Below are 13185 nucleotides of genomic sequence, written 5' to 3' on the forward strand. Positions count from 1 at the left end.
GAGTTGAATATGCTGAATGTGATGGAGGGTGAAGAGATGCGATGTGAGCAAGGGCCTACATAGTTTGTGGTGTTTAACATCAGCCTGAACCTTGAGGTGGAGTTCCCTCCAGACTTTTTCTAGTGGCAAATGAAAAATCCACCCAAACCTCCCAATTTGACAAATGCAGAAACAACCCTAGACTCCCATAATTTCTAAATGGGGCAATTCAATTTGAAAAAGAACTTAGGATATGAATGCATCTGTCCCTTTACTACTGTAATTTGGCAGAAAACAACTGTCCTATGACTCCTTTCAACTCAGCAGCACTAAATGTCTAAATAAACTCCACACAGTTATGGTGTGGGGGTTATTTTTGTTTGGTTAGGATTTTTTTTAACTTGATCCCTGATACAACCCTTTCTTTCACTCACCTTTGAGGCTTGGTGTCAGGTCTGCTCCTGGGCCCTTTCTGTATTGCCCAGGTTCCTTGCTTGCTGTCTTTTTCCTGCCTGCTCCATCTTGCATTCCAGGCAGTTCTGCCGAGCTGAACAGAAAGGGAAAGTAGTCTTCCCCTCTGTCTTCCTCCCCAGGAAGACCCAGACCGCGGGAGACTCAGAATAAGGTAAACATTACATTACATTCTTCTCTCTGCCTTTAACTGGTGCAGCTCTTTTAACATAACACCCCACAGTTACACAGTAAACTGAATGAGGTGAAGCACTTCTGCTGTTTGTCTTGAATGCTCTGGGTCAAAAGAATTCCATGGTGTGGAGGAGTTTGTGCATATGCATCACCATATGGATTAGGCTGAGAGAACTCCCCAGGAAGAATGTGGCAGTGTTTGTTTTCTAAGGTGCTGCAGGTAAGTAGCATAACTTAGGTTGAAGCAGTGCCCTAGGAGAAACATAGGAGGAGCATCTGCACTTTTTGTTTTTAAACACTGCAGGTGAGCAGTGTGGTAAGTTCCTTGGATGGTGTGAGATACAATGGCTGCTTCTCACTCTTATGCTAGAGAAGGAGCCTCTTGCATCTTCTGAGTAAATATCTTTGAATGCTTTTGTGAGGCAAGAAGTGCCTGAGGACATGCAGAGTAATCTGCCTGAGGTTAGTGAGGAGGGCTTTGTGTAGGGAAAAGAAAATAATTGCTCAGACAATCTGAGAGCTTAATTTTTGGCTTGTGGCATCATATGGTTTTTGTGGAAATTTAGGACAAGTGATTTAACTTCTTCATACTTTCTTTTGCATCAGGTGAAATCCCAGACAGAGATGAGGAAGACTCCAGTATCTGAAGCCAGGAAAACACCTGTAACTCAGACTCCAAGCCAGGCCAGCAGTTCCCAGTTCATCCCTATTCATCACCCAGGAGCCTTCCCTCCCCTTCCTAGCCGGCCAGGTAATTTGCATCATTCTTTTTAAGTGTTATTTATTGCTGACAGAAAAAAATCCTGTAATAGTGGTTGGTACAGCCTCTGGAAGATAGGGGCTCTGTTAATGAACATGAATTTTCCTGTTGAACATCTTATCAAATAGTAAAAAGGGGAATAGCAAAACTGAAACGAGATAAATAAGATTCCTTACACTTTGGAATTGAGGTTTGCCATGAAATCTGCCACCTACCTTCTGGTTTAGTGGGTGTGAGATCAAGGAACTTGACACTAGGCTCTTCCTGTAGTTAGTCTGAACATGACAAAGCTTTCTGCTAGCACTGCTTCTGAAGCATTCCCTGTGCTTCAGACTCCATTGCAAAAGATCAATCACACTGCTTGCTTTAAAACTCACTTTCTTTTGTAGTGGTGCTCATCTTTGAAGCTGTAATTTGTGTGGTCTTACTTGTTGCTGTGTTGTGTGTCCCATTTTGCTGTGGAGTCTGCCTGTCATATCTTATTATCCATGTTTGCTCGTGGAATAACTGGAAGCTTTATCTTCCCTGTACGTGTTACATGGAGCTCCTCAATATAAGACAGATGGGGATCTTCCCTGTCCCAAAGTCAGCATAAAATCTGACCTGTGAGACACAGAATTAAAGCTTGCCTTCCAAACCTGGCTTTTCAGTGTGAACTACAGGGAAGGAATTGATCTTACAGATACGAGGATTTGCTTGGTTACTATCTGTCTCTCTCTAAATTGATCCAGAGACTGGTGGTCCTCTGAGAGGGAGCAGTACGCATATACTGTATTGATTGCTTCTGTTTGTTCCTGCAGAAGTTTAGTCCCTGAAAATGTGTTTGAAGGGGAGGAAACTTTGGGGCTAAAGCATCAAAAACCCAAGAGCAATGAAAGAGAAAGGTAGTGGGAGTCATAAAAAGCAGGGAGATTGGGAGGTAAGGACTACAGGGATGTGGAAACATATGATCCTCAGATGTTGCCGTACTGACTGCTATCAGTGCCTGGAATATTGCAAGAAAACTCAGAAACAAACTTGGAATTCTTGTGTGTTCACAGCCATGCACATGCCAAGGTGAGGGACGACATTGTAGTGCATGTGTGCAGACTGGTGCCACCTTTTGTAAATAAAGAGCATAGGAAGAGAAACCCTCCCTAAAAGTTTTCTGGAGGGAGTTGTATGTTCTGGCAAATTGTGATTAAAGGTGCATTTTTTATCTTTTCCAGGATTTCCTCCTCCAACCTATGTTGTCCCCCCTCCTGTGGCTTTCTCCATGGGCACGGGGTACACCTTCCCAGGTGGTGTTTCTGTCCCAGGAACCTTCCTCCAGCCCACAGCTCACTCGCCTGCAGGAAACCAGGTGCAAGGTGGGAAACAGTCCCACATTCCTTACAGCCAGCAAAGGCCCTCTGGACCAGGGCCAATGACCCAGGGACCTCAGCAAACACCACCTCCTTCCCAGCAACCCCTCTCATCTTTACCAGCTCAGGCAACAGCACAGTCCGCAAGCCAGTTACAGGTCCAAGCTCTGGCCCAGCAGCAGCAGCAGCAGTCCCCCACGAAAGCTGTGCAGGGCCTGGGGAAGAGCCCACCACACCACTCTGGATTCCAGCAGGTAAACTTGGCCTGTGCTATATGCTGGGCTTTATTTAAAAAGAAGTGGCAATGTTCAAGACTTGTCTTCCTGGATTACCTTTCAAAATTGTCATTAAAGAATTTTTTGATTGTGAACTTCTGAGCAAATTTGAAAATGAGCTGAAGTTTGGTGGGTGTGAGCATATGATGCTGTAGCTGAAAGGAAGGTATGTACTGGAATGGAATGTCTTTTCTGTCTTCTATTTGCTGTGTTTCTTATACAGACAAGGTATGGAGATGGTATGTCTGTCCTACGCCTTTGTAGTTTTCTTGTGCTGAGGACTGAGTGTGGACCTCCACCTGCACTCTCCTTTTGGCTAACTGGTTGCAGTGTCAGTTCCCTTACAGCTCTTAGTCCCTTTGCTTACCTTGTGCTGGAGAAAATATCCCTTCTGGCAAATCTGGACCCAATGGTGAGACCCTGCTTGTGTTCTGGGCAGCAAAATGCTGGCTCAGTACCTTACTAAAGGTTTAGTTTGTAGGTTTTTGGGTTAAAAGGTACTGGATAGAGTAAGGATTCTACTTGGCTGTTGGTTTAAAGCTTGACTAGAGAGCATTAGATGCCTATGGAAATTGCTTTTGATGAATAACACAGACATTCCACAAACATTCTGATTTGCTATCATGCATGAGCCAGGCTGGCAGCTTGGATAGAGTTAAGCATTCAAGTAACACGAATTGTTCCTCCCTGCTGGTGAAATCCTGTGTCTCTGCCTCAGTATCCACAGACAGACTCGTCGAAGCAGCTCTGGAACCCCCCTCAAGTCCAAGGCTCCCTGGGGAAGATCATGTCTGTAAAGCAGCCCTATTACCTGCAGGCCCAGGACCCTCTCAAACTCTTTGAACAGTCATTACAGCCTCCTGTGATGCAACAGCAACCTCTGGAGAAAAAAATGAAGCCTTTCCCAATGGAGCCATATAACCAGAACCCCTCAGAAGTCAAGGTGCCAGAATATTACTGGGACTCTTCCTACGGCATGACGGACAACAGGGTGATGACCCAGCAGTCGAACATGGACCGCAGGGGGAAGCGGCAGGGAGTCTTCCGCTCTGAGCAGGATGCTGTCTCCAGGATGACCTTTGAGGTGAGATCCATGCTACAAGTGGGGAAAACTAAGGCTCTGGTATTCCTGGCAGCTCTTGGTGTTTCCCTGTTTCAAGAATGCCCTGTGGTCCCAAGTAGGTCAATGTAAATTTATTTGGAAGAGACCGAGCGTCAGTACCAGGGGTACCAGCACAAAGTGATGAATTCCCCATTTTAGTAGGCTGTGTGTAGTATCAGTCTCTTGAAGATTTGGTTTCAAGTAGATGTCTTGTTCAGTGTGAGTGTGACATCCATCTCTGTGCTGTATCTGCCAGGTCGAGAAACATGGCAGCTGATAGTTTTGGGGAAGATCGTTGTCTGGTAACTGATGAAAAACATAAAAGCCCCCCAAATAATTGCAGTTGAATTATTACACTTTAGATGAACTCCTAACACTGCTATAGTGAATTGAATGGCTGAGGCTGCGATAGGTTGAGCAACCAAGAATGGTAGCAATGGTCTTATCTTGGATTTTTTTGTTTGTTCTTCCTGATAATCCCACCACACTGAGAGCGCGAAAGGTCTTCCTTAGCTCCTGGTTGCAGTAAATGGAATACTCTACTTCTGTTCATGCAATCATGCTTTATGGTGGTGTTTATAAACGCACCAATCTCTGTTATTTATTAACAGCCCTGGAGTTGTCTGTGAGTGCTTTTGGTGATGTTTATAAGGAGGTTTAAACAGAGGCCTTTTAAACCTTCAGTTGGGTATGCCTCTGTAAATGCACTCAGGATGTGGAGAAGTTCAGGTGATATCTCTTGGCTCATCCTTCTCAGAGAAAAGCCAAACAATGTACAGGAGTACAGTGTACACATCATGTACAGTACTATGCTGATGTCAGGTTGTAGTTTTCAGATGGAGACAGGGTCAAAGCTTGGTCTTCATTCCTAAAAGGGAAACCTTGCCAAGGTGCCAGCACATTGTGCTGCAGAGAGAAGCTATGCCTGTGATGCTTGTGCTTTAAGCATCCCTCACAAAAGTAAAGATGTCCAGTCTGACCAACACTGAGCTGCTTTTACTGGCCATGGGGTCTGGTCAGCTGTGGGTTGGCATAGCAGCTATTACCAGTGGAAACAAGTCTCATGGGATTTAAACTCCACAAGCAGAGAAGAGATGATACAAACATAATTCTACTTGAAACCTAAATTACTCACAGGTCAGCTGTAGAAGAATGACTATAAGATTTTGTTTGTTGTCTGTGCACGTGGAAGCAGGTTCAGTATGTGGCATGGATGCAAGGGGAAGCAGACACTCTGCTGATTAAAGCTCTCTGCTGTCACTTGGGTGCGTGGTCCTCTCCCCATGCACGTTTGGCACAACGCGTGGCTGTGTCTGCTCAGAGTTCTGTGTGTGCCTCAGCACCATCCTCACCTCGCCCTCTGCATGCTGCCTCCTGCCTTCCTCTCGCTGTTCTCTCTCCTGCTCTGGCTGTTCTTTCTGCCTTCTGTTGTCTCACTGTGCTCATTTCTGTCACTAGGACCCCAAGAGCTCCCCTCTGCTTCCTCCGGACCTGTTAAAGAGTCTGGCTGCCTTGGAGGAGGAGGAAGAGCTGATTTTCTCTAATCCTCCTGATCTTTACCCAGCTCTGCTGGGGCCTCTCGCCTCTCTTCCTGGACGAAGCCTCTTTGTATGTATTTGATGTAATACTGCTGCTTCTCGCTCTTAATTGGCATCTTTTTCTTCTGTGAAGTTATGAGAAATGTGAAAATCCTTTCTCTCCCCCATGCCTCCTGTCTACTTTCCTGCCTTACCTTTGAGCTAGTTTTCACAGGGTGAAAACTACAGCTTTTGGGCTGAATCCAGGCCTGCTAATTTGTTCAGAAAACAGAGTAACTGGGGTTTTTGTAAGTACAGTCCACAGGAGAGATGTTGATGCATTATGATACATAATTTAATGCACTTGCTCTTCTGCAGTTGTATGGGTTTATAATAAAGGGCAGGGGGAGACACTGATGGGGCTGTGGGGAGTCATCAGAACCAGGGTGTAGTGACAGAACAAGGGGAGTGGCTTCAAACTGACAGAAGATAGGTTTAGATGAGATACTTGGAAATTTTTTCCTGTGAGGCTGGGGAGAAGCTGTGGCTACCCCATCCCTGGAAGTGACCAAGGCCAGGCTGGATGGGGCTTGGAGCAACCTGGGCTAGTGGAAAGTGTCCTTGGGCAGCAGGGTGGAATGAGATGAGTTTAAAGGTCCCTTCCAACCTAAGCCATTCTGCAATTCTGTGATACAGTTCTGTGATTATAATCTGCATATAAAAATTCCATAGAGGTAGGGGGATGCTGCCCTGTTTAATGCAGAAGACATTGATAAAAGAGAAAGATGGCTTTGGAAGAAAATAGCAATTAACTGGATAAATACACAGTAACTCTTATAGAAATACAGTCATTTTTGACAGAGGGATTTTTTTCGTACATTTTTTGTATTAAAACCTTCCTAGTTCGCTAGCTGGGGTGTCTCAGAGCTATTGAATTTTTAAATTGCCTCTGAAAGTGCAGCATGCCTTTCTGCTATGGCTACAAGCACATTCATTAGATCATACTCATTCAGATTACTTGCTGTAACAAAGAATTATTTGTGGCTACTCAACATCTCTGATTAAGTCTCTTCCTCAGTTATTTTACCTGCCATCCCAAGGAACCAGTTGCAAAAAGATACTAATTTCTGTCTCATTAGATAACTTTGCTAAGAAACTAATAGCTGCTGCTTTAGCGGCTTCTTTTGAAGCTCCTACTGTTGTGTCTGCTGACAAATGGAAAGAAATCCTTTGCTGTGCAAATCGTGTGGATATGCAGAGTGGGAATTTTGTCTGTCTTTTAAAATGTGCTTTCAAAGTAATGAGCTGTCACTTTGAAAATCTAACAAGCTAGGGGCTGCTTGCCAAGAAAATGAGGCTGTTTGTCTTAAGTTTACAGGATGAAAGCAAAAATATTCCAGGTACTGTGGCTGTTCTAAAGACAGAGATACTAGTTCTGGTTTATGTGGTTTGAATTTTAAAACATCTGACATGCTGAGCTGGTGAGAGTGCAAGAGAGGGTTTATTTGTAACAAGACTACAGCTTTTATTTTGGTTCACACACATTTTTACTTATGGTTTTACTTACTAGTTCTATGGCTTGGTGATCCAGATCCTAGATTTGGTGATATTTATTGTCTACTAGCCAAGCTTGTAATTTTAATTTGGTTTCTGTCAGTGATAACTTAGCTATTTCTTCTCTGAATAGACTCATTTCAGAGACACTGTTTTTCACTCCTCAATCATAGTAAGAACCAAACAGAAAGACAAGAAATGTTATGCTGGAAATAACAATAGTGTGAGAGGGAGGTGGCATAGATGATGGAAGAAAGGTCATGATCTGTAATATCTTTACGTGGAAATAAAAAGGCCATGGGAGTTTTGGAACCTTTCTTTTAAACATTTGGGTTGGTTTTCTTTTTCCTTCCTCTCTGCAAGTAATTTATAGTGGAAATGAGACGGTGCTAAATGCTGTTGGACTACTAAACCTAATATAAAAAGCACTTAGCTGCTCTCACTGTCTAAGAACATCTCTACAGTGAGGATGCTCTCAGAACTGAAAAAATACTGTCAATAGCCAAATACAAGAGTCTAATCTTGTTTGAAGGAGTCCTCGTGTCACTGGGAGGGATCCTGTGTCACTTGTACAAGGTTTTACACAACCATAAGGTATTTTTGGCAGGAGTGTCCCCTTTAGATGTATCAGAGTATTAGACTTTGCATTTGAAAACCTGGTCTGGGTCTGAGACTCTCAGCTGTCATGTTTGTTGATTTGGAGATTAATAATGACAGGTAGTAGGAAAATGACTGATTTTTTTGCAGTTGTTAGCCTGCCTTCCCTGTCCTCCAAGGTGCTGGAGCTAAAATGCAAGACAAGTTGTAAATATGACCAAAACCACTTTGGCAGTTTCTGATTATGCACTTTCCTCCTGGTTCCTACACTGAGAGCTAACTGCACTTTTCCTTTTTTTGTTTTCTGAAGAAGTCCCTGCTGGAAAAACCATCAGAATTGATGTCTCAGTCATCATCTTTCCTGTCCCTCAGTGGCTTTTCTCTAAATCAGGTGAGTGAGAAACAAAGTCCAACACCTTTTGCTGTTTCAGCTTGTGGTTAAGCTAGTGGAAAACCTGAAAGAAATCCACATTGATGTGTAATTTCACTCTGTATCAGCCTTAATCTTTGCCTTTATCAGTCTTCTTCCCAAATTCATCTTAGCTATATCTCTGCAGATGTACTCTTGAATCTTGCTGAATTCAGGGGCCCTTTGCCTTGAAATTGATTGAAAAGGTGCATCTCAGGGTGCTGTGGTGTGTAGGTTTTTACTTCCAAAGCAATGAATTACCTGTTCTCTTCCAGAGCCTTGAGCAGGGTCAATGCTTTTGACAACTTCTCTGAGTACTGGGAATTTGAAGATTTTGTGAAGACTTTGCAGTCCAGCCAGGAGCAATCTGTCCTGATTCAGAATGTGATAGACTTAATGTTAAATGGTCAAAGATGGGCTGGAGAGTGAAAGAGGAATTAGGAAATATATCGAACTATAATTGTTTCCTTTATACAGTGTCTCACATAAGTCTAACACATAAGCTCTTATGTTGTTTGGGTTTTTTTTCAGGAAAGATATCCGAACAACAGCATGTTCAATGAGGTATATGGAAAAAACATCAATACCAGCACAAAAACAGAAGTCACCCCTTCAGTTGCCCATCAGGAGACTTCACTCTATTCTCTCTTTGAAGGGACTCCATGGTCTCCATCCCTTCCAGCCAGCTCAGGTAATCCTGGTATGGCATTTCTTGTGTCTAGTAATTTAAGAGAATTTGAGATAATTCTAAACCAACTGCAATGTATGTATATGTAACTTGAAATAAAATTAAAAAAAAACCCAAAACAAAAGAAAACAAACAAACAAAAAAAAAACATGCCAAACTTGCTTGGTAAAATCTCTGAAGGTTTCTGTTTTACTTTATAAATCTACAGAAATACAAGGGGATTCTGTAATTAATACAGTGTAAGAACCTGGGTTTTAATTTAAGTAGTTGAGCAGGATAAATGTTGTAGGAGGTGATAAATCCTGAAATCTCTTTAACATGGTTTCCTGACAGTCATTTGGGAGTAGTGCTTTAACTCAGATGTCCATATAATTTGTGTTGCTTTTTTTTTTGAAAAATCAGGAGGAACTGGATTTCATAAAAAAAGAAAAAGAAACTGTATGAGGGAAGAGTGGAGGAAAATACAACAGTAGTGGAGTTTGTAGCATTTGGTTTTTTACTGTTAATCAGCCCATAAAGCAAACCAGCTTCTTTGTTAGTAATTATCTTAAAGGCATAAACCACAGCTATTATGTCATAATTTTAATCTCACTAAAAATCCAGAAGAGTGAGAAAGGAGTTAGTTGAATCTAAGAAGAGTGGATTTTAAATAACATCTGTACTGGATGAGATGTTTGGTGGGACTTGTGCAACCAACCAGGAGAAGCCGTTGTGGGTGAAATGGAGGGAGTTGCAAAGTACTTTTATTCTAGCAGGATTTCTGGTTTACGTGGCTTCAACTCCCTTGCCCTTTTCAGCTCTTCATTTGTTCTGTTCTGCCTGTGGACAGCCTGCTTCATGCTCCCTCTCCTCTTTTGCTCACTATTGAGTTCTGGTCTGAATTGTTTTAAGACTCACATAAGTGTAAAACATTTTTACACCTGGGAGTTGAAGTTTTAAACTTGCAAACTCCCCAAGGTCTAATCTAATTTTTCTACTGGTTTCTCAAGCTTGGAGACAGTTACTTTTTTAGTTTGAGACAAGTTCTTCAAGAGACATGAGAGAAACTGGCTTTGCCTAGCCAGCCCTCATGAGGTTTTTGTTTTTCTTGTAAACATTAAACCCAGTCCTTCTGTTCTTGTAAATTTTTCACTCAGAATTTAGGAATTTGCATTATGCTCATGTAATGGAGGGGATAAAAACTGACCTCAGCATTGTAGCAAACTGGGTGATGGCAGAATTACAGCAGCACTAAGAAATTGAAAACTGAGTGGTTCCTGCTGTCTCTGCTGACCATTTTTCCTCTTCCCTTGTAATCCCTAGATCATTCAACACCAGCCAGCCAGTCTCCTCACTCCTCCAACCCCAGCAGCTTGCCAAGCTCCCCTCCAACCCATAACCACAATTCTGTTCCTTTCTCCAACTTTGGACCCATTGGGACTCCAGACAACAGAGACCGGAGAGTTGCAGACCGCTGGAAAACAGATAAGCCAGGCAAGTGCTGGGTTCCAGGTTAGCACAGAGCTAGATACCATCATCTGATGATGCTTGTTTTGCACTGTTTTTGCCATGTCACTTGAACTTGTCTTTCTGCCATTTTAGCAATGGGAGGGTTTGGTCTGGACTACCTCCCAACAACGTCATCCTCTTCGGAGAGCAGCTGGCACCAGTCCAGTGCTCCCAGTGGTACCTGGGCAGTCCAAGGCCCTCCTGCCATGGAGGACTCCTCAGCTGTGCTTATGGAGAGCCTGAAGGTGGGTTTGGCTGGGGCTGTGCTCAGGACAGGTCTGCAGGATGGATGATCAAGTGATGGGCATTAGCCTGTTGGAAGCATCAGAGTTCAGTGCCAGAAGCCCAGAGTTTTTCCTACAGATTAACTTACACAAGGCAGTGTGGGAGGTGTCACCAATGCAGGAAGATGTCACAAATTTACAGTTCTTCCTGGTTTTGAGATTTTTGTGGAACAAGCCCAGGCTGGCAGAACTGGAAGAAATTCTAACATTAGCTTTGACTAGTCTAAAATTAGTAATAGTTAATGTGGGATGAATTTTTATGGTAATGAGGGTTCTGGAGGAAGATAAAGTTCTTCCAGGGAGCCTCTTTTTAGAAGGTCTTCTTTGAAGCCTGGTTAGCTTTTGTGATAAGCCAGGTATGAGTGATAAAGAGGGAGAATATACAATATGGTGTCTGTTTTCCAATCTGGCAGAGAGGCTGTGTAAAGCAAGGAGGTGCTAGTGTTGGCTGTTTGTTTTTAGTCCATCTGGTCCAGTTCCATGATGCACCCCGGCCCCTCGGCCCTGGAGCAGCTGTTGATGCAGCAGAAGCAGAAGCAGCAGCGTGGACAAGGTGCCATGAATCCGCCACATTGAGACAGAGGAGGCAACCCTTGCAACGACGGCTCCATAAACCATGGCATGTTGGGTCTGTGGGACTGGCACACACAGTCCTGTGCAGGTGGCAGCCCTCTCTTCTGTTCCTTGCTGTCAGGAGGGCGTAAGTGCTCCACCGACCCACTGAGTGTGCACAAAACGTCTGCAGTGCAAGCAAACAACATCAGGAACTCTCCCATCCCCCGGGCCCTTCGGAGGGAGAGAGGAACTGCTGTTTGGCTCACTCAGTTACCCAATATCACCGCCTCTCACCTTCTCCATTGTGCATGTCCCCAGCCACATGGGAAGTAAAAGCTGAGAGCAAAGGGCAGATGGGAGAAGCCAATGAGAACTTCTCAATCCTTTTCCTCTCTTTGGGGAGATACAATAGGAATCCATTAATGATTGCTTCGCTGACTGAGAATGTAGTTGAAATTACTCCTAAACATCTTTATTACTATCTCAGTAGTAAGATCACACTGAATTCTCTACACAGATGTGCTTCATAGTCAGTGTGTAGCAATGAAAGCCCCAGTTGCTGCTCCAGTCACTGGGTGGTGATGAGGTGGGGCTCTGTATCCCGGACTAGCAAAGGAGTTTCATGAAAGAGAGTCTGGCACTTGGCACTGCTTCACCCTGAGGCTTTGGGTGGGTTAGAGACTCCAGCATGAAATGCCCTTCTCTCAGTAGGTGTTTGAGCTATAAAGGGGTGACATGGGGCCTCACAGCACTCTGCTGAAAAGCAAGTTAACTGCTATGGGGTTTTAAATTAATGTGTGATTCCTGTACATTTTACTGTAGCATAGTGGCTAGCCCCACAACAGGCAGGCTAGTCTGTGCATTCACAGCCTGACTCATTTTAATAGGTAGGTATAAAGCTTTCAATGGGGTTATTTTTTTGTTTTGTTTTGGTTTTTTTTTGGTTTGGTTTTGTTTTTTCTCTTTCCATCCTCCCATCTTTGCTGAACGCTCGTAGTTTCATTACCATGGCAGAAAATAATCAGGGGTCCAGCAGGGCTGGGTGAATCCGACAGCCAGCCCAGACAGCACGGGGCATCTGCACGCCCAGTGAGGCACAGGTCAGCTCTGCAGAAACCTGTCCCAGCTGCAGCCCCAGGCTTTCAGTGCCAGAAACAAATCCAGGGCACCCGTGGACACATGGAAACAGCACAGTGCTGTTCATAGACGAAAAGGTGCAGAAGGGAAAAGGAAAAAACGTTTTATTTGCTATTTATTAGGGGGAAGGAAGACTGGAAGTTTGGTTAAAGAAAAGGACAGCGTTTTTGTTAGATTTCCCAGGGAAGTTACAGAAACAGACTCAATGTCCATTTGCTGTTTTTAGCAGTAGGGGTTTGTGTGATGATTCAGGATCTCTGGGCTAGAATTCAGCTGCAGAACAAAGCACATGCAGGAGCCGAAGTGATGCTGGAGTCTGGGCAGCCCCAGAGAGTACAAAAAGGGAAGGTGGAGGAGACCCAATACCCTCGGGGGTGCAAGAAGCTCCCTACGAGCTCCACCTGAGCAACATCACTGTTCTGTGTTGCATTTCAAAGCTGTATTTCCTTTAACAAGTCCAGAAAGTGAAGTTCCCAGCTGGTGGTAATCCAGCCCACCCTGTGTGTCCCCTCCAGCCCTCCCGCTGTGTGTCCGAGCTGTGTGCCCAGGCAGCTGCGACATTCCCGTGTTCGCACCGTCACTGACTCTTGCACCCCAGACTAACCAGGAGCTCCATCTCACTCCCGGCGTGCCAGGTCCCAGCTGCACCCATCCACTTGTGCATGAGCACCCGGCCTCGGGAATGCATCTGACCCCACCTGCCCTCCAGCACCTGGAGGAGCAAGAGAAGGGGCCCCCAACAGAAACTGGTTTGTGTTGTAAGCTTTTTTTGTGTTTTCTGTCTGTCTGTGCAAGAACTGCAGCTGCCGAAATCAGCTTTGCCTTTAATTAAACCATGTTCTCTCCATCCAA

At 44.2% G+C, this 13185-nt stretch overlaps 1 protein-coding gene across 8 annotated transcripts in view; it reads left to right on the top strand.

The window, feature by feature from the left end:
* Positions 1-13180, top strand: part of SMG7 (SMG7 nonsense mediated mRNA decay factor) — a 49897-nt gene extending 36717 nt beyond the window's left edge. For 3 of the 8 annotated variants that reach the window (XM_021525110.2, XM_021525109.2, XM_077785499.1), the window contains exons 15-23: positions 1231-1375; positions 2593-2981; positions 3721-4086; positions 5563-5712; positions 8083-8163; positions 8713-8881; positions 10172-10342; positions 10451-10602; positions 11104-13180. In XM_021525110.2, the coding sequence (XP_021380785.1) occupies positions 1231-1375; positions 2593-2981; positions 3721-4086; positions 5563-5712; positions 8083-8163; positions 8713-8881; positions 10172-10342; positions 10451-10602; positions 11104-11217 (1737 nt within the window). In that variant the 3' untranslated portion in view covers positions 11218-13180. The remainder of the gene's footprint in view (positions 1-1230; positions 1376-2592; positions 2982-3720; positions 4087-5562; positions 5713-8082; positions 8164-8712; positions 8882-10171; positions 10343-10450; positions 10603-11103) is intronic. The other 5 variants (XM_021525111.2, XM_077785500.1, XM_021525112.2 and 2 more) reach the window with 4 other exon arrangements.
* Positions 13181-13185: the final 5 nt, after the last annotated feature.

Source organism: Lonchura striata, chromosome 9, assembly GCF_046129695.1.
Source record: "Lonchura striata isolate bLonStr1 chromosome 9, bLonStr1.mat, whole genome shotgun sequence".
NCBI classification, from domain to species: Eukaryota; Metazoa; Chordata; class Aves; order Passeriformes; family Estrildidae; genus Lonchura; species Lonchura striata.